At 35.3% G+C, this 27,300-nt stretch overlaps 2 protein-coding genes across 4 annotated transcripts; one reads left to right on the forward strand and one right to left on the reverse strand.

Moving 5' to 3' along the window:
• Positions 1–12,618, reverse strand: LOC113120125 (hematopoietic SH2 domain-containing protein homolog). 3 transcript variants are annotated; one of them, XM_026290037.1, is made up of 9 exons: positions 10,711–12,618; positions 4,530–4,711; positions 3,680–3,855; positions 3,441–3,530; positions 2,586–2,763; positions 2,207–2,479; positions 807–1,140; positions 497–645; positions 1–397 (listed from the first exon to the last, which is right to left on the reverse strand). In XM_026290037.1, exons 1-9 carry the CDS (start codon positions 10,718–10,720, stop codon positions 236–238), a joined length of 1,554 nt encoding a protein of 517 aa, XP_026145822.1. In that variant the 5' UTR covers positions 10,721–12,618; the 3' UTR covers positions 1–235. The 3 variants fall into 3 exon arrangements, with proteins under 3 accessions (XP_026145822.1, XP_026145823.1, XP_026145821.1); XM_026290038.1 differs by lacking the exon at positions 10,711–12,618 and adding an exon at positions 7,528–7,600; XM_026290036.1 differs by lacking the exon at positions 10,711–12,618 and adding an exon at positions 5,587–5,689.
• On the forward strand, positions 9,221–27,203 carry LOC113120129 (death-associated protein kinase 2-like). Its single transcript, XM_026290053.1, has 12 exons — positions 9,221–9,350; positions 16,916–17,082; positions 18,064–18,285; positions 18,785–18,923; positions 19,442–19,571; positions 22,096–22,144; positions 22,443–22,469; positions 22,919–23,071; positions 23,430–23,475; positions 23,588–23,677; positions 24,303–24,389; positions 24,539–27,203. The coding sequence occupies exons 2-12, from the start codon at positions 17,021–17,023 to the stop codon at positions 24,617–24,619; spliced, it is 1,086 nt and encodes a 361-aa protein (XP_026145838.1). The 5' UTR covers positions 9,221–9,350; positions 16,916–17,020; the 3' UTR covers positions 24,620–27,203.
• Positions 27,204–27,300: the final 97 nt, after the last annotated feature.

Consider the following 27,300-nt stretch of genomic DNA (forward strand, 5'->3'; position numbering starts at 1 on the left):
CATACAATTTAAATAAATGAAAAATATATAAACATGATATACATGCATACAGTAGTCATGGGGAGATCACTACTAACAAGCCTTATAAATGTATATACAGCTTTTAAGCAGTGTAATGTTTTGATTCACATATATGTCATCCTAATATCACAATGCTGTTTTTTTATCTCGTTATTAAGAGTATTTACAAATGAAACAATCTTTTGGTGAAGTCAGGGTCTATATAATCCTGAGGTCAGCGTTTGTGAATTGGTGGGGGCAGACAAGCTCTAGAGCTGGTCGGTCTTTCTGGAATCTGCTCATAAATGGAGCTGGAGGAAGCATTCAGATTTAGCTGCTCTGAATGATGAAAACCGAAGTGTTGAGGTGGAGTCATCAGTGGGGACACGCCAAAACTCTGAGGGAAAAATCATCAAATGTAGCATTTTTATAACAGATTGCGCACTATATACTACACAGGAAATCTTCATAAAATATTCTCATAATGAATATTAACCTGCCCTCTGAGCTCTGGTTGCATAGGACCATAAGCAGATCTTGGGGGTGGTCTTAGAGGAAGACTAGGCTCGGGTCTTGGTACAGCAAAGCCATCTTGGGCACCCCTGATGTTCACCTCTGAATATAGATGATTCCTTGGAAGGTTCACTGAAGAAAAGGTCAAAAGATGCACCAAATAAGCATTTACGTTCATAATATATATTATTTTAGTGACTCTAGTGCATGGTTCTTTTGAACAACGAGACACAAAATGTTCACAACTAGTTAATCCTGAGCCAGTTCTGATGCTTGTTTTCCTCATTTCTCACCTTCATCCCCTGCCGCCTGCCTCCTCCACCCCACGGCATAGCAGTCAATCTCTTCTGGACGACTGCGTGTGTGGGGGGGTTCTTCGTAAGTGTGCATGGGCTCCAGTTTCCAGTATTTCGGGTCTGCTGCTGTTGTGTCAAAGTTTGGGATGGATGGAGGGGTAAAGGCTGCTGTTGCTCCCTGGAGGTCAGGTTGGGCACTGAAGTTAGGGGTATTTTCTGATAATGCTCTTGGCGGTTTAATAACTCGAGCATACTGGACATCCACAGGAGAAAGTTGATCCCCTGTTAGATTAAGATTTGAGGGGTTTTCAGCAACCTCAGAACTTCCATTCTAGAGGGAGGAAAATAGTAAGGTGTCCTGTTAGGGTTTAATTTTAGAAATTTGACATTAAACACTTACATAAAAAAAAAAAGTCAAACTCAAACTAAACTCTTTCTCTCTTTACCCTTAAGAAAATAATAATGTTTTCTTATATATATATATATATATATTTTTTTTTTTTTTGTTGTATTAGCATTTGTATGACCTCCGTTTTCCTAAAAATGACATGAATAAACTGTGGTTAGTGTAGCAAATCCATGGTTAATTTGTGGTTACCATGGTTTAACTAGTAACCATGTTTTATGTTGTAGGCCTAGACTATTTGTAGTAAAATCATGGTTAATTTTAGTAAGGGAAACCTTACCTTTGTGTAATACACACATCACACAAATACAACAGTATGGCAAAAGGCATCAGAAGCTTTGTAGTGAAGTTTTGTTATCTAGTAAATGTGAGTTGTTTCTGGAGTTAGTTACCTCACCTAGTTGATTCGGGAATCGGATTAGCCGCGTGGTTTTTGATTCACAAATTGAAACGGTTTAAGCGAATCATTTACTAAATCAGACTGCACTTGTCCCGTAGCATGTTTCTTTTACTGTCTATGCCATGGTTTGTTCGTGCTGTGTGCAATGGCAAGTCGACAAAATATGTTTTTCTATGCATTATGTCAACGTAGCAACGTAGCTATACTGTCTTGTCACACGTAAACAGATTTGGTTTATATGAAGGTTGTTTATAATTGGGTAAAATTCTATTGACGGTGTAAAATCGGAGCTAATTCTGGAATATTCTTAGAGTTTGCTTAGCCTGCTGTTGTTAAGGTGAGAAACGATTTTTAGCTTGTTGCTGCTCGGTCTCTATGATGTTCTTCGTGGTTGTTAGGGTGTGAGGGTGCTTACTAACCAAAAGAGGATGCTTAACCATAACTTTTTTTTATCCACAGATAGACTGTGAAATAAGTCTATATATGGTATATAGGATTTTTTTTTTTTTTTATCTCTCAAAGCATGTAAGCAATGTGTGAGAGAAAAAAAGAGATTTTGCTTTTTGCTTTCAATGCCTGTAATCTACTCACTTCTATCCCAGGAGGCGCTGTTTCACTTCCACACTTGCATTCTGGCAGTGAGTGGGTCTTTTTTAGTGGCTTTCTCACGGCTGCATACTGCACAGGCTCTTCTGTAGCAGAAGCGGCCTGTTTGGATGGGTTTGTGGGTAATGAATCCACAACAGCTGGACCGATGGCCATGGGCAGTTTTGTCTTTTCCTCTCGATCTATTGCTTTTCCATTTCTCTCTTCTTCCTCATCCTTCACCCGCCACCCATTAATTTCCGCAAAAACCCCATCTGGCTATACAGCAAGAAAAAAATAACAGCATATGAAGTGAGAAGTAAAATCATCTCTAATATCTCCTCTTCTGTATTAAAATCATGAAGATTCGCTAGGGTAAATGTACCTGAATACAAGGTATGGTCAACATCTCATTAAAAGGCCCCACAGGATTATGGGTGTAGTAGCTGATTAGGTCGTCCAAGCTTCTATGCCGGCTGTGTTCTCCAGCAATTAGATATACACTACCAGATGATCCATACTCCTCCTCTTCAATTATGAAATGACGACACCGGTCTTCTCCTCTGGGGTTTTAATGAATTTGTTATTTAGTGAGTGAGTGATATTAGAGATTTCATTGCATTAGATTGCATCTGTAGGTAAGATACACTAGTATTTTACTGATATACTAGTATTTTAAAATGAACAGAAGCACACCGTTCAAGCTAAATATTCTTTTTACTTTTAGGTCTTAAATAAAAATAGTTTTGCAAATGAAAAATGGCCCATTAAAGGGAAGTTAGTTTTGAGAAATTAAAAGAAAGTATATATGAGTGATTTGTTTAAACATCATACAGGAACAAAAGAAATAACTATTTTATTAGTGAGTCATTGAATCATTCACACAACCAGTTTGTTCAAATTCTGACATTTTAATCCAACACAATCATATTTCAAAGGCCCGTTTACACCAAGGATGATAACTACAACTATACAGTTTCTATACAGTTTTCTAATTTTATGAGAATAGGTCTAGCAATAACAGCAATGTGGAACAATAACTTTGGAATCACTTTTAGATTTTTTTTTTTTTCTGGCAGACGAGCAATAAGGACATTGACAGCCAATCAAAATGTATTTTTTTTTTTTTTAAGCAGCTGGCAACAAAACTATCTTATCTTGAATTGGTGTGGATGCTAATCGTTCTTTATAGTTATGCACTACATTGTTAAGAATGACACTAGTGTTCAAAATAAAGTACCTGTAAGACAGCACAAAGCCAATCTTTGACTCGCTCAGCCTCAACAGGAAACAGCCTTGTGGCTTATCCTGCAACAGCTGTTCCGCTTCCCTGAGAGAGTGAGAAAGATGGGTTGTGTGAAAATGTAAGCTGAATAGTATATGTATTTGACACAGTTTCACATCTGTGTTTGTGCAACTATGCGTGTGCACCTGTTTTTCTGTTATGTTTTTGGAAGAATATTTAGATGTGGCTGTAACCTGCGTGTAGCGAAACCATGGAGCCAGCGGGGAAGAGGCTGTCCGGGCCTGTGCAGTCGTGGCAGCTGCATTCTTTCAAACCACAGCAGAGTGTGAGCGCGCAGAGATGGAGTCAGAGCCTCCAGGGGCCTCACGGGACCCAAAACCAGAGCAGGATCCATCCGCTTCACTGTCGTCTTTAACAGAGGGAATCCAAGTAGGATGTCACTTAGATATCATTTAAAACACATTTGATAAATATTTCAAAAGATGAAATACTATTTGATATGTGTCTCTGCGATGCCTAACAATGTTAAACGTTTTCATAGTTTTACTTACTAGTATTGTGAAACTACAATAATCTCTTAATGAACATAAACACGGAAATAGACAGCGTTCCAAAATATTATAATTTGTAGATAATGAGAATAAATGCAAAAATTAAAATCAGCTTGACGTGATTTTGAAAATGACTTCAGAAGCCCCCGCAAATCACTTTGGTTAAAGACGTGATCATGTCACATTAGACATCGCTACTCTCTCATTGATTATTTGAGAATGCTTTAAAATATTGTACATAATAAATTTGGCCTGAAAATGAAAAGCGTTGTCAGTTTTGATCTTGTTTTTGATCGACTGACCAACCTGCTATTTCTCTGCTTCAAAAAGCTCTTTATAGATAATGTAGAACAGCCAAACCGCTGATAGAAGTGTGTGTTTTTTTTTTGAACAAGAAGAAATTGTAGCACATGAACATGAACATTTTGCCTTTGAGGACATTATATATATATATATATTACAAAATCTGTGGTTCTAAGTTGTGCAGACATTTTTCCGTCATGTGTACACATTGATTACTTGACAGATTCACCTCATTTTCCTTCTGCTGGTCCTGTTGTGCTGTGGGACGACACTTGATGCTCCGCCGGGGTTTTATGGGAGGTTTCTTGGTTGTGGGATGGTTCTCTGGAGCTACAGATGGACGGGGACTTGGTCTTGGGTAATGGAAAGAAAGCGCGCTCAATCGCTCTTCTCTCTGCTGAGATTCAGCATCTGTACAACAATAAAATTATTGAAAAACTCATCAACAGTAAATGAAAGATGGATGTGATCAAATTAAATTTGTTAAAACGATTCTCTTTATAGTTCTTTCAACCTTTGATCGGACTTCTAACTGCCTTTTTAATGTATTTATCTTTAAATACATTTAGATATTTAATATTAGCTTGTAGATGATAGCATCTAAATATAAATATAGATGTCGGTGTGCAAAATTTAAAGGTTGAGATACAGTTAGAATCACACCAGTACAGTCAGGCTCAAAATAACTCTGAACGGAAATGTCATGTTCTCTACAAACACCCCAGAAATACAGAGCACAAGATACCAAACGATCAACAAAACTATAATGTTAAAAATATTAAAAGCTCTGTTTAACAATAATGCTGTCGAAAGATTATAGAATAGCCATGCTGTCAGAATTTAGTAGTAGAATATCATGTATATTTGGACTGTAATTTTATACTAAACAAAGTCTAGTCAATTTCTGTTCTTTTAAACTAACTCTCAAGTCTATATTAATGCTAGATTGGCTGTAGTCCATTTTAACATATTAAAACAAAATAAGCACAGCTTGCGCACCATATAGCTTCATTCTGACACTAAACCTAAAAAATAGATTTACCTTCACGAAAGCGATTAATTAAATAAGTTTAACCTTGTCAAAATAACATCCGTATCTGAACTTCTAATAAATACGGACATTTTAAGATTTTAAAAGAAAGTCAGAAGAAACAAGTAAAAACAACTTCTTAAAACCAGGTTGTGCTTTGTTTTTTGTAATAAAACCCAGCTGATTTCTATCTAGAATTTTTTTTATATATAAGTTCCAAAGGTGTTGAAAAACACCTATAAAAATAATAGCTGACCTTTAATCTTTTGGTAGTCAAAGTCCATTCTCAAGTGCAGGATGTAAAATGCTACCTCTTCCTATCTCTACTTCAGTGTTTCTGCCTCATCCTGTTTAATGCATGTGTGAGTGCGAGAGAAAGAGAGCGGAAAAGGTCATAGGCAAAGAACTGATTGTGAACTGTTAGTGATTGTGTGCAGATTTCGCTTTTAGAATGCTTGTGAAATATTTAACTGATAAACATCCTGACAAATTCTTGTTAAAAGTTGCCGTGCACTGAAAAAAAGAAAAATAATAATAATAGTGTAGAAACCAAATTGCATCAGAAATTCACAGTAAATTTCACAAACTATTACAAAGAAACAAAAAGTCACACATTGAATTAAGCATGAGATTTTGAAGTAGAAAAAAAATGAAATTTTCTTTTGCACTTACAATAATTACTTTGAAAAGTAGTTTTTTTTTACAGAGTGCACCAATTTGTTGTTGTCTCAAAATGTTTTTTAAGCAATAAGAGTATGTAATTATGGTGTTCCTTAAAACAAAAGCATGTTTTAACAAAGCTTGCAGAATTGATATGTAAAAGTAGAGCTCCTCTCAAATCGATTGACTTTTTAATCATAATGTCATGTTACTGCAGATTTATTGGGTTTCTGTAGTTTTATTTTATTTTAGATTTTTGAATGCCTGTCTATAAAACAAAACTATTGTTGTTTTAAACTGTCTGTAAAATGTTTCCCTCTTCTACACAAATTGTGAACATTTGTATATGTGTATCCTGTATTTGTGCATGTCCTTTTTTTATCTTTTATGTTTTATGTTTGAGCACAGTGAGTGCGTTGTTTGTGTGAGACAGAGATAAAGAGTGAGAACATGTTTGTGTGAGAGAGGGAGAAAGAGAGAGAGAGAGAGAGAGAGAGAGAGAGAGAGAGAGAGAGAGAAGAGGCAGTTGTGTCACGTGACTTGCTCACCACACAGGATGAGAAAGAACGACCACAATGAAGGTGAGGAAAAAAGAAAGAGAAGACAAAAGAAATGAACAAACGGTAAGCAGAATACTCTGCCCAGTTCCCACAAGCTGTTCTTTAAATTTGGCACATTTCTTTACAGTGTTTTGGGATACATAATGAGCTTTCTTCTTTGTCTTTTCATTCTTTCTTTTTTTCTTTTTTTCATTTAGGTCTATATTATTTTTTTATTTTAAGATGATTATTTTTTATCTTCAGTTCAAAATAATTCTTAAACTAATTTGTGTCCATTGTTCTAATTTTATTTTATTTTGCAAAGATTGACTAGCTGACAGTTGCAGGACACATCCACTAGATGGCGCAAGTACATTTACAGTGAGAATGAAATTCGGAATAAGACAGGAACAAAAATGACCTGTCAATCGCTAACAATAGTCATGCAAAAGTCATGCATAGCATACCACATTACTTACAAGGGTTTTATTTAATGTGATTGTCGTGTACATTATTACATCCTATTTAAAACGTATGCTTCAAAACTGTTGATTAAATAAGAACAGCTGTCCAGCCATTAGATCTGAGCCGAGCCCACTTTAATTTTAGCCAGCAATATTGCAATGCAACTACATTTAACCCATCCGAAGTGCGCGCGCGCACACATACACTGTGAACACACACCAAGAGCAGTGGGCAGCCATTTATGCTGCGGCCCCCGGGAAGCAGTTGGGGGTTCGATGCCTTGCTCAAGGGCACCTAAGTCGTGGTATTGAGGTTGGAGAGAGAACTGTACATGCACTCCCCCCACCCTCAATTCCTTCCAGCCCGAGACTCGAACTCACAACCCTTCGATTGCGAATCCAACTCTCTAACCATCAGGCTACGACTTCCCCATTAATTAATTATCTATTAATTTTCCGACTTGCTACTCTTGCTTAAATGCACAAAAGTATTTTGTGTTGCAGAAACTCATCAACTGAACCTCAATCTCTCACCTGTTATTTCCTGAGGTTAATGGAGCTGCAGAGAGAGATAGCTAGTTACCTATACCCCCGTTTTCATGTTGTTGGTGTGTTGCGGCAAGCAGTTTTAACATATAGTACTTAAAATACACTGATGTATGTTAGTACGAATATATGTTTAAGTAATCCAGTGGTTATCAATATAGTTGAATCTTATTATTAAACTGCTGGTTTTCTCTGACCGGTGACTTGACATCACTTGACTTTTAAAGGTCCCGTTTTATGCGCTTTTTTGAAGCTTTGATTGTGTTTACAGTCTGCAAAATAACATGTGTTCATGTGTCGCGTGTAAAAAACAGTATTTTTCCCACAATTATCTGTATACAGCTGTTTTCACTGTCATAAAAACGGGCTGATGACTTCCTTGTTCTATAAAGTCCCTCCTTCAGAGATACATAATGAGTTCTGATTAGGCTAGCGGTTCCTGTGTTGTGATTCGACACCAGCTGAGCGCACGCGGCTCTCCTGCAAATGCGATTGGACTAGTTTTGAGAAGCAAGTGGGCAGGAGCATGTGCTGGAGATGTACTTATAATCACAGGAGCGTTTTACTGACGAGATGCGCATGAAAATCGCATTCGTTTTTTTTGCACAGCCCTAAAATCTAGTTAACAAAGCTAAACAGCGTTGCCCTTTGTGTAATAAGTTACAGAAACTGTTAAACGCACAAACTTAAATAATAAAATACACTTACCGGTTGTGGTCCATAAACAACGCCTTCTCCAGACAAAGATGGAACTGCTCCATCTTTCAAAAATAATCTTTGTGCAAATCCGGCATTAAACTGATTGAGATTGAGGAAGTTGTCCTCAGCAAGCTGTCCTCAGAAAAAATTTGCTACACATAGTTTAACATGTGGATTATAATTTTCGGGAACCAAGTTAAACATATAAATTTTAACCATTAATCTCCAAGTACAGCGTCCCTGGGAAGGCCAAACAAAGATGATAGGACTCCGAGATTAAATTAACAGCGTTTCAACGTCATGGCGACAAAAACAAACAGCTCTTCCTTCTTCTCCGTGGGAGCGCAACAAGACCACGCCCCCTTTTTGTGAATTCATGTGGGCGGAGGTTTGTCAAAAAAACTGTTTTAGTGACGTCATTACAGCAGGAACTAGAGGGATGTAGTCCATACGGGGCGTTTTTTGTAGGCGAATTCTGTTAAATCAAATATCTCGCTTGGCATTGAACTTTGAGCTTTAGAATTTTACAGATATTATTTATACTCTAACAACAACATTACACACTAACTAAAGTTTAAAACATGGGATCACAAAGAAGGGGACCTTTAACTTTTAATTAGATGGTACTTGTTTATACGTGTTTTTTTTGTTGTTGTTGTTGTTGTTGTTTTGTTTTGTTTTAGTTTTTCCTGCGAGTAAATAGATTTTGATGTAAAAACTGATTCACATTTATATGTGGTTCATATTTCAAGTTGTAACTAGCATGTATTCCATTTCTGAAACCCATTCCAGTTTTCCTAATATTAGTTACTACAGCTTATTATTTGTGTATTTTTTTTCTTCACTACTGGAACAAGTAGGCATTAGTAAAACAAGTTGTTTTAGTAGGATTAGTATGATTGATTGTTCACAAGAAATTTTGAGTAGTTCATAAAAAGAGTTAGTGTATAGTGTTAAAATGGCTTGCCATACGCGGGGACTGCACTGACATGGTCAACATGAGCGTTTCCTCATTTCAGTACTAGTGCGTCCGCAGTGAGCGGAGCTCTGGAGGAAATAACCTACCGTCCGTCAAACAGACACCACGCAGCTTCATGACGGATCTATGTCAGGTAGGCTACGTTCCATAATTCAACCGATTCTTCATGTTACAGGGGAATTGCCATATAATTTACTCTACTAAATGAAAGCAGAGGGATAAGAGAAAATATATATTTTTTTCTATATATGTCGCAGTGCATGATAGAAGTTACTAATACAAGGAAATGTAGCCTACACTAATGTAAACGTTGCATCATTATTGTGACACTTCAGGGCTTCCTATGTGCGGAGCTCAGAGACCCTAGCAGTGGAATATTAAACAGACACGACGCTCGAGAATGAGACACGAACAAGTTTTCACACGCAGGTCTCGCTCGTGTTCTGCACAGAGTCGACAGGAGACGCTCGATTATACTGTATTTTTTAAAATTGTATGCGATTTCGTTTCATTTCATGTGAAATTAATTGTTGTTGTTGTCAGACCAAAGCAAAACGGAGAAAAAAAATTGGCGGTTTAAATGTTAATTTTTATTCACATTTGCTTTTCAAATTTCTCAAGACTGCTGCAGTCTAAAAACCTTGTGCGAGTTTCAAAACTGGCAGTTGACAGCCACATACTTTATTAATGAAATAACCAAGAAACCCAGATTGTTGCATACCTTGTTAGTGATATCCAGGTGGTTAGCACCTAGATGTAACAGGGTCTGGCTAGCAAACCTCACAGGCCCCGAGGGCAAACAATTAGACCGGATCTTTTTTTTTTTCTAGGTGTAGTTTTTTTTTTTTTTTTTTTTTTTTTTTTTAGAACGCATAGATTTAGCTGAAAGCTGTGCAGGAAAGTAGGCGTAACTGATTCCATGTGTTAGTTTTTCCTCCTTTTGTAAAATAAGTTTTCAGGCAACGCAAAATGTGATTTATTTGATAACATTTGATTAAAAAGTTTTATTCAAGTCAGAGTTGTATATTGGGATTTAAAGTTGGATCAATATCATTACCATTTTAAAGTGTAGGTAAGCAAGTTATAGGCCTATGTCATAACATTATACATTTTGTGCGTGTGCGCGCGCATAAAGTGAAGCTGAGTTTAAATCATAGTTAAAATAGTGGGTTATGTGTTTGCTGTGGTGGTTTGCATATGAAGAGTTCCAATGGAAAAGCGTTTTAAAGCCATCTTGGTCAAAAATGAGATAACATACTGATTGAATGCTCTCCACGATTAGAATTTGTTCATCAAGTACAGTGCTTTCACCTCAAATGTGCTAAAACCCAGGCTCAACCCATTAAGAATTAGGCTACCTAGATAGAATCCTGTTCATAAAAAAAAATAAAAAAACTCAAACGTACTTAGAGGCTTTTGAAATTGGACTCTCTCTCTCTATATATAGACATATATACATATACTTAGACATTCTTTACCCATGATTTTCTTACCATTCCTCATTGTTTTCCTCTTTTATGTTGCTCTAAATCTGTAGCCCCGGGACTTTGATCTTAATCAAGGATGTGATCACTGTTTTGGGCGTTTCATGGCTGGAGATCTGATCCTAGATCCAGCAGGAAGTTTTCAGGTTTTGGAATTGCTCTTCAAGTTCTTTCTTTGATCTGGTACAGATGGGAATGAAAGCAAGCTCACGCTCAAATTTCAGAACTCAGTCACTTAAACCCGCAGGCACAGTCACACATTTGACTCAGCTGATTTTTACAAAATAAAGTAGCTAACATAAGGGGATGGAAGATGTAGTCTATGTACTTTTAAGCTAAAATACTGCAAAATGCAGTAATGATGCAAAGAAAACAACCAAACTCAGGCTGAAACTAATTGTTAAGCATAGTTTTACTGGCTATGTGTAATTTGACACAGCTGAGTGAGTGTTGCTCCACTGAAGCAAAAAGGGTTTTTTTTGTTTTGCAATGAAGGCTATGGTTCTTCTCTGTGGCTTTTTCCCTGGTATGTTAAGAAGCCGAAGTGAGATGGGTGGGGTGACATTTTGGAAAAGAACTGATAATCAAATGCAGGTTTTCCATCTCGGTTCCGTTCCCTCAGAACATAGTTGAAGTGCACTTTAAACAACGCAACTGACATGTGCTCCAAACACTTTGAATATCCAGTGTGCTCTGTCAACTTCAGTTTGGCACACGTGCTGTTGTAGTCTTGATCATCACAGTGCAATGCAGATGGGTTCTGGAGCACAAGATGTGTGTTGTGATTTGAAAATAATTTAAAAAATCTTGCGGAAGGCATGTATTAAAGGGAAAACAAGATCAACAAAGCATTATTCATGATCGAATTAGTGTGATAAACAAAACAAAAAATACATTTGACTTCTTATATCCATAACTCGAACAGTGCAACTCGACGTGATTTGCAGCACTTTTCGTAATTACATTACAGCATTTTATTTAAAAAATGGAGTGCTTCTTTATTTACCCTCAAAAAATGGAAGTGAAATGTGTCAACATGCCCCGTAGGTGGAGTACATTGTAACATCTGAAGGGAACCTTGCAAACACTGACCGGCAGCAAGTTTAGTTTTACTTTTCTTTTTATTTTGTTTTCATTTTGAAAAGCTTATATCTTTGCTGTTTACCTCATGTTATGCTATGGAGGCTCTCTTTTATTTTTTGATTGTATATTATTCCTCTGTGTTTACTTAATGTTCTGTAAATTATTATTATATATCCTAATACAGCATGTAGTGTAGGCCTATGCCATGCCTCATCTTATTCGTTTTTGTTAATAAACATGTTGTAAACTCGTTTGTCAGTTAATCTTACTGTTTTATTGTTGTTGTGCATTTTAATAAAAAATAGCAATGACTCATCTGTATTCTTTAGTCTTAAAAGGTGAAAGGTGTATGAAGCCTATAGATGTCAGCAAAACAGACAATTATCTTTTATTGTAAAACCTGACAAGATTGCGATGTCGAAAGTGAAAGCATTCAAAGCCGGGCTTATTGCAAAAGAGGGACTCCATTCACAAAATTCAAATCACAAATAATACTACTGATTAAAAAGAAAGGGTTAACCACTTTCGTTTCTATACCTATTAACTGTGGTAAAAGTTCATCAGCAATTCAGCATGCATTGATTAATAGCATGTTGTAGCAAAAAAAAAAAAAATGCTCTTTCTACCAACTCAGAAACTTCAGTCAGTGGGAAGAATGAGTCTGAAGCTCTGAATTGCCCAGCTCCCCATCAGTGATCTAGCACCCCCTCAGCACCTCCATTCAAAATCTTCTGATGCCGCCCCTGGTACATTGATGTATTTTCAAAAAGTGAAAATTAAGAAACTGGAAAAAATGTGAGCACTGTTGTATATTTATAGGTGCTGTTTCTTATTGTGTGCATCCTGTATTTTTGTGCTCAATAAACATATTTGAAAAAAAAAAAAAAAAGTGAAAATTAAATTAATTTATCTAAACCCAGTCCCCAAGTAAATTAGGTTATTAAATACAAAAGAAAATAGCAAAAAGATTTGCGCGGTTTCCTCATGACTTTTTAAAGCAAAGTTAAACCCCTGGTGTGTGGCATGTGTCTTCTAGATACAAATGTTTGATTGTATCTGTGTTAGATAAATAACTTTTTTAAAGATACTCCCTGAGTCCCTTGATTGTTTTTCCTATTTTGGCTTCTAAGCACTGATCTCTGTTTTGCTGACTTGTTGTTCCAGATACTGTTTGACTATGATTAAAAACAGCTGAATTACTTTTTCTAAAGATAACGTGTTTGGTCCGTTTCTGTGTGAAACTACCAGCCATGATGTTAGATAGCTGCTTGTTAGGGTGTCTTTACATGGTTGCTAGGGTATTGCTAAGGTGTTCTTGGTTGTTGCCATTGCTATATGATCGCTACAGTGTTTTGGTTTGTTGCTTAGGCATTTCAGGGAGGTTGCAAGGAAATCACTTAGTGCTAAGAGTTGCTCCTAGTAACAAAATTCTAAGAAAATTCTTTGAAATGTGGGTGTTTCTTGAAAATAAACAAAAGATCCTAGTATAGAAAAAAAGTTATTCAGAAAGCATCTTAACACTTAAAAGAGGTCTTTACATCCAAAATTGTTAGGAGTACGAACAATGACTTTTGAGAGACCTTAAGAGTTTCTTTAGCAGTGAGAGAAATGGATTAAACATGAAGAGGGAGAAGAAATGTGTTGCACAATGCTTGACAGTGAATTGATAAGACTCCACACATTAGATTGCGCGGGGATCACATTTGTGACCAGTCTTATTAGAGACAAACTAACATCTCCGACACTGCGCAGGAAAAGCCATATTGCCAGAAATAAAAGTAATCACTAAATTAACATATTTGGCAACTGAAAAAATCCATCCAATTATGCAGCAGTGATGATTTGGGTCTCTCATAACCTTCTAGAAAAGTGATCACATAAAGAATTAGAACACTTTGAACCTTGTCACTGTTCATTTCATATAAAATTAAGCATGACATGATGTTAAATAAAACAAATATATATATATATATATATATATATATATATATATATATATATATATATAATATGTGTGTGAGAGAGAACAGTAAAACAGGAAAATTACGCCTGTAATTTTTTAATTGAAGGATGGTTGTGTGGCAAGAAGTGGTCAGGGGTTCGAAGATTAACAATAAGAGAAATCCTATCCACCTTTTTCCTGATGTAGAAATGGACACTGCGATTTGTAAATTCTATGGATCTAGCTTTAATCTGTTATCTTAATTAAGAACACACTGGTTTGTACTACAAGCAGTTTTACTGTTTACTGCAAATTGTTATTCTCCTCATTATTTACCTATAGCGGCTAATGAAACAGAAGTCTCACCCATAGGCTTACTTCCATGTTGAGGGAAAAGGTGGATAGTAAACTACGCCACCCGGAATACATCAGGACATAACAGCCCTGAGCAAAGGGACACAGGTTCGTTGCCAAAGGCAGGGTGAGCATGAAGATAAACAGATATCATCAGTGAATCACTTTATTAGCATACAATAAAACACAACACTTCACAAAAGGTCTCAAACATCACAAGTCTGTACCAGTAACATACAAAACAATAAAGTACAATACAATAAGATAACAAAGAAGACGGTGGCCAGCAAAGACACCCAGATTTCTACCCCACACTCAATAGCCGTGACACACACTCTAGTGAAAAACCAAACATGTCTCACACTCTCACTCACTCTGTCACACACACTTACTCTCTCTCTCTCTCTCTCTCTCTCTCTCTCTCTCTCTCTCTCTCTCTCTCTCTCACACACACACACACACACACACACACACACACACACACACCGAAACAAGAGCAGAGCAGCAGTGTAGTCCCAAGCAACCAAACACTTCCCCCTTTTATATGCACAACACAGTCACTCATTGGCTCATAAAACTGACCAATCATGTTTAAGTACAAACACTGATATGTTACCTGTTTAGGTAACGTCAGCCAATCGTGCTGGGTCTATACCTCACTCTGCTACACTAGCAACAGGGTCAGCCACACCTCCTCATTACAATAAAAGTCTTTGTCTTTTTCCCGCTCAGAGTTGCTCTTAGATTGGTCCTGAATCACTTATAAGATAAGACTCCTAGTCAGAAATTTTTATGCTTAACAAAGCACTGAGAGAATTCTTAAAATCTTTAAGAATAAGAGCCCTGGTTCTTAGGGCATTGCTGGGTGGTTGTTTGAATGTGTTCTGGGTGGTTGCAGGCACTGCTGGGTGGCTGCTAGGGTATTCTAGTTACTAAGGTATTGCTAGGTGGTTGCGAGGGTGTTGGGGGTTGCTAGGTCATTGCTAGGTAGTTATTATAATGTGTTCTGTGGGGTTGCTAGGGTGGTTGCTAGGGTGTTCTATTTCTTTAGGCATTGCTAGGTAGTTGCTAGGGGGTTTGGGTTGCTAGGGCATTGCTAGGTGGTTGCTAGGGTGATTTGATTTGTTGCTTGCGCTTTGCTAGGTGGTTGCTATGGTGTTCTGTAGGGGTGCACCGATCAAAATCGGCCGATAATTAATGTGCATCTGGTTAGTAAAGCCGGTTCTCTTATCAGCGATAAATTCCATCAGGAGCGTGATTTCACACAGAGCCGCTGTTAACTGACTAGCTGCACAAATCCATGTTCATTATCAGCATTTATTTGCACAGCAAGTCAGTTAACACTGTGTAGTAACAGCTGCTCTATGTGAAATCACGCTCCTGATGGAATTTACCGTTGATTAGAGAACCTGCTTTACTGACGAGATGCACATTTGATCGGCCGATCATGATCGGTGCACTCCTAGTGTTCTGGGTGGTTGTTAGGGTGTTTTTGTGAAACAGGCTTTTGTGCTCGGGCTATATTGTATGATGTTTAATGTTTAAGAACATTACAGTTTGGTTGCTAGGATGATTTTATTTATTGTCAGGCGATTCATTTGTTGTCCTTAGGGTCCTCCAAATGGTTGTAAGGGTATTATGGATGGTTTCTAGGGCATTTCAGGTGCATTTCTACATGGTTGTTAGAATAGTCCGGATAGTTGCTAGGGTGCTCTTTGTTTGTAAGGGAATTGCTATATGGTTGCAAGGATATTTTGGTTTGTTGCTAGGACATTGCTTGGTGGTTGCCAGGGTGTTCTGTGTGGTTAATAGGGCATTGTAAGGGTGCTCTTGATTGTTGTTGCCAGGGCTTTGTTGTATTGTTGTAAGGATGTTCAGGCAATGTTCCTAGGGCTGTTGCTAGTGTGCTCAAGTTTGAAATTTGCTACTTCAGATCTATAGTTTGTTCATTAAAATAAAATAAATAATAGCGATATTTAGTCTATGAGACAGAGACTATATATATATATATTTTTTTTTATTAGTGTTTGCTCACCTGCAGATGCAACAGATTTGTCCAGCTTGTTTTCAAATCAGATAAACTGCCAGTTTGCAGTTGCTCTCACATTCCATATTTTCCACATTCGCAGCACATTAATATTATTTACATTGATTTCAAAGCAATGTGAAATAATACACCTTCAATATCACACCATTTAGATTCATATCTCACATTTTCTCCTCTGAAATGGATAAATGATAGATTATATGGGAGACCGGCAGACGGATATAACAAAACAAGACCTTGTTTGCCTTGTTACTCCATAAATCATCTTTCTCCTCCCATCTCCTCCTCATTCATTTGGACATTTCTTCCTCTCATAGTGACAAACTGTGCAAGCCATTGAAAACTAATTACACCACAACTCAGTGTGGTGAATGGACTCATTATTTAAGAATTCATTAATATAATCATGGAAGGGGAACTGAGGTCTGGGCTGTTTTCCATGCTATGTTCATGCTCTATGTTGCACATTGTGACCTAATGATTTCTCCACACTTGGCTGGAGTTTAAAGGACTGTCTTGTTTACATCTGTTTGAACTGCAACATTCTTTCTCATGTATGTAGTTCTGGCGTAGCAGATGGCTTTGGATTCCAGTTTAACCTTTGGGGACTCGTAAATGATTTCCAGATATCTCTGTTCCCAGCTAGTATAGTTGTGCTGTCAGAGCAGCCTTTAAAGTCATGAAATGCTTAAATGTAAATGATTATGCAAGTTTAGTTAAATGCTGAAAGAAATGTTTTCCGTTTGTTTAGAGAAATAGGCCACTTACTACCATCCTGTGTTTTATAGGTGTGGATCTAATGCTAACTCCAGAATGAGCACTATAGAATAGCCCATAGCTTTCCTTTGGACATTGAAAGAGAGAAGACACTGAAGAGACAGAGAGACAGCACCATGGCCGTATTCAAGCTGGATAATGTTGAAGACCTTTATGAGATTGGAAATATTTTGGGAAGGTAAAGAGAGTCACAGCTGTTTATTGTCTTATTCTCTTAACTGAAAAAGAAAAAAGATGTATCAGATGACAGAATCATGCTATATACTATTATATATTATATATACTATCAAGATTGTTGTTCTTTTTTTATTCAGCATGGATTCATTAAAGTCAGTTAAACAGCAAAAACTTTTACATTGTTACAAAAAATAATAATAATAGTAATTTAAATAAATACTGTTCTTTTGAGCTTTTTATTCAGTGAAGAATCCTGAAAAAAAAAGAATATCATAATGAAATGTTTATTGAGAAAATCAGTATATTAGAACGATTTCTGAAGGATCATGTCAGACTAAAGACTGGAGTAATGATGCTGAAAATTCAGCTTTTACATCTTAGGAACAAATTACATTTTAAAATATAGATTTTTTTATGTTATTGTAATAATATTATACACCGTAAAAAAAAAAAAAAAAAAATTACCAACCCCAGATTCTGAATGGTTGTGTATACCAAAACATTGATCTAACAATAATATAATATAAAAACAATATGGCATTTTTTATATATATTGGTATTTAAATATTATTTTAAAGGCACTTCAAATAATATTTTGGTATTATTAACATGGCAACATTTCCAAAATATTCATTTTGTAAATGTTCAAACACAAAAATAATTAATTAAGGTTCCTTTTTTCTATTTTAATGTGGTTATATTGCTTAATTTTTACATTAAAATGAATCTACATGAAAAACTGTAAATAAAAAATTATAAATATCATATGAATTAACAAAAAAATGAATGAATTAAAATAATTTACAGTGCCATATATACTACATTTTTAATAAGTATGTACATTATACAATAGGTTCACTATACAGTCATTACACTGTATATATGATTATCAGTTTTGACACTTTTTACGAACACAGTTGAATTACTACCTAGTTCTTATCTTAATATATATGTCCATTGATTCTGTCTGTTGTCATCCTAGTGGTCATTTCGGGCAGGTGCGTGAGGTGCGGGAACGGGCCACTGGTGTTCTGTGGGCCGGGAAGTTCCTCAAGCTGAAGAAAGGTGCAGGAAGCAGGCTGGGCCTGGAGAGGAAGAGTGTGGAGAAGGAGGTGGAGATCCTACAGAGCCTTCAGCATCAAAACATCATGGCTCTCAAAGATGTTTTTGAGAGCAGGGCAGAGGTGGTCCTCATCGTTGAGCTGTGAGTATTTATAAAAAAAAAAAAAAAAAAAAAAAAAATATATACATATATATATATATATATATATATATATATATATATATTTTTTTTTTTTTTTTTTTTTTTTTTTTTTTTGGCATAACACCTGAATGAAGGTGTTGAGAGATTGTGTTCAATAAATGAAGGATGATTCTATATTGAAAATAACATAAAGTTATAAAATGATTAATATCACCTTGTGATATGTCCATCATATTTCACCTAAAAGTAAAAAACATAAAATATATTTTTAAATTATACATTGTTTAACATCTTTTACTCCCAAATTCACATTGCATTATGTTTTTATAAAAATCAACTATAAATAAATTTAATCACAGTTTCACTTTACAATTGAAATACTATATTTAATATATATATTTAAAAAATTTGCATTAAATGAGATTACGAGTTTTTCATTGTTCTTTGATCTGTGGATCACTCTTCTTTCTTGTGGATCTTATCTTTTTTTTGTATAAAGCATAAAGGGTGGCGAGCTCTTTGATTTCATCGCTGAGAAAGAAAACCTCACCGAGACGGAAGCCATTGAGTTCATGAAGCAGATTCTGGAAGGTGTCAGCTACATGCACCTAAAAAACGTTGCCCATTTTGACCTGAAGGTAGGGAGGAAGCGCATTTTATTATAGCCTCCATGTTAGTCAGAAAGCTGAACCAATCAACCACATGCACGGTTTCAAATGACCTTCCATAGTTAATTTTAACTGTGTGTAGCAAATATGCCACTTCCTATAAAGATTTCAAAATGGTAATGTGGAAGTAGACTGTGTACCTTTCACACCCAAGCTGTCACCTCTGACCAAAATGAACTTGACACTTCGAACGCAACAAAATGTATGCAGACAAATATTTTGAATGCGTTCACACTGTGAAAATCCCTTAGATCCACTAAATGTATTATATATTTAAATGTCTGTAATATTTATTTATACTGTGTCATCAAACCTTAATGAGCTTCTGTAAGAAATCTGTGTAGAAAAATAGCTTGGTTAGGGTTTCAATATGGGCTTAAAAAATGTACAACCTAATAAGCTAAACACGTCATTTACAATAACAATAAATAAACCTGTGTTGTGTATAAGGCAAAAGGCATGTTCTTATCTTCCTTCTTGTTCTTCAGCCGGAAAATATCATGTTGTTGGACAAGCTCGCTCCCAATCCAGACATCAAGATCATTGATTTCGGCATGGCCCATCACTTCAATCAAGGAGAAGAGTATAAGAGTTTAGGTGGAACCCCTCAGTATATTGGTGAGTGGTTCAGTCTGTGTGGTTTTGAGTTCAAGTGAATTGTGTTTAAATTTAAATGCCATAAATCTACGCAGACCTGAATGATTGTCCAATACCACAAGCATGAGATTTACTCTACTATTGAGGTCAGAATTTAAGATAAAACGTTTTTTTATGCTCAATGAAGGTTGCATTAATTTCATCCAAAATACAGTAAACACTGTGTTATTCTTAAATATTTTTCCAATTTTAAAGAACCATTTTCTATGAAATGTATTTATAACTTTGATGCAAAGCTGAGTTAACAGCATCATTAATCCAGAAATTATTTTGATGTTTATTTGCTGCTCAAGAAACATTTCTTTTTATTATCAAATTTTATAAACATTTATACTTTTTTTCAGAATTCTTTGATGGATAAAAAGTTCAAAATAATAGAATTAATTTAGAAATAGGTTTGTGACAGTTTAATCTATTTAATGCATCCTTGCTGAACAAAAGTTATAGTTTCTGTAAAAAATAATATCCTATTGACGGTATTGTTTACTTAAAGGGACAGTTCGCTGACAAACAAGTCTGTCATTAATTACTCGTTCCAAACCCGTAAGACACTAAAGATATTTTTAATGAAATCCAAGAGCACTAGAGCAATAGAGTTCCCTTCAGATTTCTCTACTGTTAAACCGGTTTTGTTATTATTTAAGCAGCTACAATAATTGTGTCAACAGCTGGGTACTGACTGATAATAATAGTGCCTGCATTTACATACCTGTGTACAGTATGTTTTGGGAAGCATGTGTGCGCATGTTGAGTTCGCATCTGCTCGAGTGTGTGTTTGACTCAACACCTGCTTCTGTCTCTGCATGCATTATGTTCCTGCTTTGGCAATATGCACATTTTTTTTTTCTAGCGGTCTCCATGGAGACTAACTTCAGATGAAATGGCAGAGCCGACTAAGTTCAGCTGAAAATTGAGTGGACAGGAACAGAAATAACTATTGTGAGATCACACATGTAATGTCACTGCTGATGTACTGCAGAAATGCCCTTGAGTCTTTTAACAGCTCATCAATTACTTTAACCTGAAGGAAACATAGTGAAATGTGACACACACGCACACAAACACACATTATCTGGCTACACTTATCAGTGTTCTTTTAAATACTGACCTTGACAGAATGCAGATGCACACATTTTTTGTCCGTGTGGCCTGAAACTGTGTACTTCACTAGACTAGAGACCAATATTATTTAATTTAAGAGCAATACCAATAGAAATCATTTTTAATGCAAAACAGAATTGGTTTTAGTTCTGATTTTGGACACAGTAATAAATACATGAATCATATGGACAGTAAAAGTATGCACAATATAAATATTGAATTATGAATTATAAAAATATATTAAATAAATACAATAAATACAATTAATTTTAAAATATTAAATAATAATAACAGCAAAAATAATATTATACTAGTTGTTTAGAGATGTAAAGTCTTTATATACATTTACGTAATATGAATATAAAATTATATTGTAAATAATATATTCAGTAAATTAAAATAAATAGTTTAATAAAATAATAGTAAATGATTAAAAAAATTATGATATAAATATTTTCTATAAATTAAGACATAAGAAGATTAAAATACATATTTTTTTCCTGTAAATATAGTTGTACCTTGCTGAATAAATGTTAATGTACAGAGAAAACTTGGTTGTATAATAACAACCAAGTATTATTTCCCATGAGACTAGGCACTTGATATTAAGCAGACCCTCTTGTTCAAAGTGACTAGCACTTTACTTATCATGAGGACGTCCTTTGTGAACAACTGGAGCTTAAGTGTTTTTCTAAGCACATCTGGTGATAGGCTGAGTTGTGATTTCAGCCGTACTTTTAGATGAACCTTTTTAGCTGCCAAAATCCTCAATAGTTAAATGATCCCCACCACTTTGTCATTTAAGACAAATTTTCATTTAATAGACAAACACGTCTGCCCACTTTAAAGGGGCAAAATACAATTTCTACCGTAATTTACTCACACACATATTGTTCCAAACATGTTGTGTTCAAAAGTCATGAGGGTGAAGAAGTCATGAAAGCATTTATTTATTTATGTTTTTAGTTAAACTTTTTCTTTGTGTGGTTTTCAACAACTAGAGATTAACAGGAGATGCCTTTATGCCTAGTTTGTTTGCTAGCCAGCTATTTTAAATCATCCCCCGCTGGGTTTGTATCAAATTAAAGTGAAGCTTTGTTTGTATGAAACTCAGTAGGGAACAGAGCACATTCTGCTGTGGTTCATGGGAGGACGGGAACATGTGCTGCTGGTCTCAAAGAATGCATTTAATGGTCTAATTTTGTCAGTTCAGATATGTCTGCTGCTGTCCGGCCAAAGCTTTCTGAAATGTCTGATTAATGCAATAAAATTAGTTTAGCGTGCTGCTGCAACTAAAAAAATATCCTGAAGTATTTCCAACAGAAGAGTTGAAGATTTTTATTTTTACTTGACTTAAGCCTTTGTTTCTCTCCATCTGTTTCAGCCCCTGAGATTATCAATTACGAGCCTCTCAGTACAGCAGCAGATATGTGGTAAGTCTTACCAAGTTAAATTAGCAACACAAACACTGATACATATATGGAAATATATAGTGTTGGAGTGCATAAGGGAATTCACAGGCAGATTCAGACTTGATTTGTCTTTCTCAGACATCCCCTGGTGCTCATTAAGCTGTGTGCATCCGTCTCAGATGTATTTAAAAACAGTCTAAAATAGCCAACAGTTGTTGTTTTTTGTTTTTTTTTTGCATGTTAAATTGCTTAGAATTCTATATACCAGTTTTAAGATTCAGTTAATGATGATTAATCTTGTTCTTGTGATGTTTTTCAGGAGCATTGGTGTCATTACCTACATTCTGTAAGTAATCTTCCATTGTTAATCATATGATAAGACTCCTGACAGTCAAATCCTTTAAGAATCAGTCTGGTACCCAAAGTGCTGCTCCCAATTTTCAGATTTTAACCAGGACATGAATTACCTTTGAAATAAAGCCTCCCCGTTTGACAAGTAATGTGCTTTTTCAGGTTTATAGGTCAGGTCCTGTGGGATGAGATCAGTCATGTCAGAAATAAAGCACACCAGATATGGAGTAGATAACCAACAGCCTGTCTAGTAATAGCCTTTATCTCCACACAGGGATAAAGCAGTTAATCTTTATGGTGGTGTGCATATTTTTTTAAATGTTAACATATTTTTTTGTATCCTAGAATAGATATTGCAGTAAAAATATATGTAGAAATGTTTGTATTTTTATAGAAATTACTAAAATAAAGACATTTCTTATTCATGTATATTTATTACATTAGTTTGAGCGGCCTGTCACCGTTCCAAGGCGAGACGGATGAAGAGACGCTGAGGAACATCGTGGCAATGAACTACGAGTTTGAGCCTAGCTACTTCAGCCAAACCACCAACATGGCTAAAGACTTCATCCAGAAACTGCTAGTTAAAGAACAGAGGTAGCAATAATCTGATTAATTATATTAGAATAATCGGGATTATAAATTGGTTTAGAGTAGGCGAAAGTTTCCCAAAACATTTTGTATAATTGTACTTTTATTTTGTAGAATATTTATCCATTATTTTGTTTATACATTTTAATGTATGAATACACTTTTTATACATTTTTTTAGATTTTTTTCATCAAAAAGATTGAAATATTCCCAGATTGCTCTGCTTTGAGGGAGTAATATAAACTGTATTTCAGATTCAATTCTATTTTAATTTAATCTTTAACTGTCTAACCTAACTTTTGCCATATGGATCATTTATAAGGGTTAAATATTCCTTATACTATTTTTGTGCATTTGTATCTAGTGAAAGAATGACAGCAGAAGAGTGTCTTGTTCACCCCTGGATTAAGGTAAGATTCGTGAACTCACCAGTTTCCTCATATTACATTTCATGACGTGATTATTTTTCATTTTACCTTGATCATTTCAGTAACTGTTTTCCACATCCATTTTATTTTTTAGCCTCTCAATAGAACTCAAATAGCCAAGAGGAACCGCTCCTCCATCAACATGAAGAACTTTAAGAAATTCAACGCGAGGAGGAAATGGAAGGTTGGTATTCATGTCACTGCTGTGGTTTTTTTTTAACATGGTCAGAGAAACTAGCTATTGGCTGGAGTGTGTAGACTGTCGTTACCCACAGACCAACTTTTTCAGTCACTACCTGTGTGTCTCAATGCATACTTTGTCTTTTTGTATTTTTGTCTCCCTCAGTCATTCTCTGTCCCCGCTGCAGTATTAATGAACATCTAGCTTTGCTATTTTGTCATATTGGCCTCTCATTTCTGCATTTAACTGGCAGCTGTTTACATGATACATGCGCTTCACTCTCTCTTAAAGGGATAGTTCAGCCAAAAAAATTTTTTTTTTCTTTACAAGAATTTCAACAGAGATTTTTTTTGACACAAGACTTAAAGAAAAGCACAAAAAAAGACTTAAATGTTCCTTTAAATGTCTGAACGGTTGCTAACGCTACCTTAGCTGACTCAAATGACTCACTTCTCTAAACTAACAGACCTATGAGTAAAGAGAGACACCTGCTGAGTCATTATGTAACTCTGTCATGATGCCCTTTTTGATGCTTTTTTTTCTGTCTGGATTGTGATGAATATTTTGTACAGATAAGCTGTGATATTTCTGAACTATTACCTAGCTAGTTGTTCTTCTCGCCACACAGATGTCGTTTAACATGGTTTCGGCTTGTAATCGGTTTTGTCGACTGCAGTTACTGTGTAAGGCCCACGGTCCGGAGCAACAAGAACTGGTAAAAAAATCTCTTGAAAAACACTATTTTAAAAGCTTTATTTTAAAAGATTATTTCTAATTACTGTATTGAGAAGGACATAGATAAGGTGCTTAAATATAAAAAAATAATGCAATGGTTCTTTACTTTCCTTTTTTTTTCAAAATCAGAGAGACTGTGAGAGTGATCAAGAGGACACAGGCACAAAACCTGCTTCTCTCTTACGCAGACGTCTGAGTAGCAGTTCATAAATGTTATCGGTAGAGGGAGTCACAAACCACAAGCATCTCCCTGTAACGAAGCAGCAGCGCTCATTCAACCTGCAGTACTTTGTACTGCTAACAGGGGGAGAAACAAGCCGCAATCCACAGGCTTTCTTTCCCTATTCAAAGGCCTTGAACCTCAGTGCATGCAATTACCCAACCACCAGCTGCGTATCCAGTTACAGTGGATGACCACATCTGAAAGAGGAATGGGGCCAAGAGATCATTGTGGTTTCTATGCTAATATGCAAGTGTGTTCATCGAGTTCTACCTCTGATAGTATGAGTGTGATGCTTCTACCTGAAGTACTGTTGACAGGATCTTGAAGGATGTTCCTACAACATTTCCTTAAACAAATAGTTTTTTTTTCCTCCGGTCATATTTCAGTAGGATATATACATGCTATATACACTACTGTTCAAAAGTTTGGGCAGGCTTTTCTTTTAAAGAAATTAATACTTTTATTCAGCAAGGATGCATCAGATTCAGAATTGATAGTAAGGACATTTCTATTGTAACAAAAGTCTATTTAAAATGAATGCAATTCTTTCTACAAAAATAGTACACAACTGTTTTCAATATTCAATATTGATGTTTAATGAGCAACAAATCAGCATATTAGAATAAATTCTGAAGGACCATGTGACAATGAAGCGTGGAGTAATGGATGATGAAAGATTAGAGAAATTAAAACATTTTACCAACCCTAAAGTTTTTAAACAGTATTGTTTAAGCTAGTGCTGGGCAACGCTTAATCACATCCAAAATAAACATTTTTGTGTTCATAATATATGTGTGCATACTGTGTATATTTATTATGTATATATAAATACACACAGGCATGTATATAGTTAAGAAAAATTTTTGATTATATGTTAAATATATTTATATACAATAGAAATTATTTGAATATAAATATATACATGTAAATACATTTTCTAAATATATACTGTATGTGTCTTTATATAATATACGTAATAATTATACAGTACACACAGATATGTTATATAAAAACTTTTAATTTTAATGTGATTAATCATTGCTCAACACTAGTTTGAATAAAAAGTGTATTCTAATATATTAAAGCCCTGTTTATACTTGGTACTAACATCTAGCTCAAAAACATTTTAGCAGTTTGTAATGAGAGTTCAAAGGAAGGTCTCTGACAATATGCATCACTTTGTTAGTTAGAAATGTTCAAATGCAGATTATTTAGAAATACACTGAGTATGCAGTCTTTTTACATTACACTACAGATGCAACATGGTCACATGCATTTCTGACTACCTCTGAATGTGTTTTGAGTCAACCGATCATGAAACATTTTGAACCCCATTTAGTACTGACAACATGTGATTAAATCAGCCGAGACGGATCTTAAAACCAGGTGTAAACAGGGGTCATAGTTGAATGTACTAAAAGGAAAACAAGCAAGCCAAATTATAAGGGAGGGCTTTCGGGCTGATGCCTTAAAATACATATTTTCTCAAAAACTGATCTAGACCAATACATTTTCTGTCCTAAATTAGACTTCCAGAGACCAAACCTTATTCCCTTTATTGATACCATAGTGAGATTGCATCTATCTCTGTATCTCTAAATAATAGTTGAAAATATTAAAAGAGTGCACGTTTAATATCTAGTATCCATCTTCTTCATTATGGACATCTCTGAACATCAATGGTATGCATTTATGACAGATATATATACGGCTGTTATAAATCGTGTTTGACATGTAAAGCAGTTAACTGTTTTACAACGTATTGACTTTCCTCATCGAGTTTAATCAACAGAGATTTAATGTGAAGAGACACTTTAAATGTACTTGAATGGTGTCATGCAGTGTTGAGCTTTATGAAATACTGCGTCAATTATTCTAGACACTAATTGTTGCCTTTACTTTCAGAGTTTCAAGAAACTATATATAGTTAAATGAGTCTTTTTCAAAGTATACTGGTCTTCCTTTTAGATTTAAAGTCACTGCTTAGTCTTCCATTATTCAAACATTACAACATTTTACACTCTGGCCTATAGAACTTGTAATATGAATATCGCACAGATTAATAATATATATCATTGTCATGATATATTTTGTAAACTATACCTGACTTGCAAGAATGTTGCTGTGTCTTCAGTTATGTAACATTTGCCTGAGGGTTGTAATTCCTTTAATATGATGTAGGTCTATCGCAATTTAATGTATCATATATGTCAACAGACCACTTTTTGTATCAGTACCATTTGTTGTTGTTTTTTATGTTTATTAGTTTTTTTAAAATGCAGCATTTCAGATTAGTGAGTGAGATGTCTTCTGAACAAGTCTGTTTATCAAGTCGTCTTATGCAGTATTTGTGTGTTTCATTTGCGTCTGTGTATTTGTGAACAATGATTTGGTGCATACTTGTTTTTTTATATTATTTGAAACTATTACTATATACTATTGTCTTAGTTACGATAAGAAAATAAACAATTTGGTGCATGCAGTTTTTCCTATACAGTTTGTTAGTTTAATGCATGCCCTTGGTTTGTTTGATACTGCTTGGTGTAAATTAAAAGCAGTTTGTCCTTTAAATATGTCTGATCAAATTTGTTTTAACACATAATTCTGGTTTTCAATTATCACGGAAAAACCTGGAAATATCAGGGAATTTCAAAAGTGTGATGTCCAG

Source organism: Carassius auratus, chromosome 19 (genome assembly GCF_003368295.1).
Source record: "Carassius auratus strain Wakin chromosome 19, ASM336829v1, whole genome shotgun sequence".
Classification (NCBI taxonomy): Eukaryota; Metazoa; Chordata; class Actinopteri; order Cypriniformes; family Cyprinidae; genus Carassius; species Carassius auratus.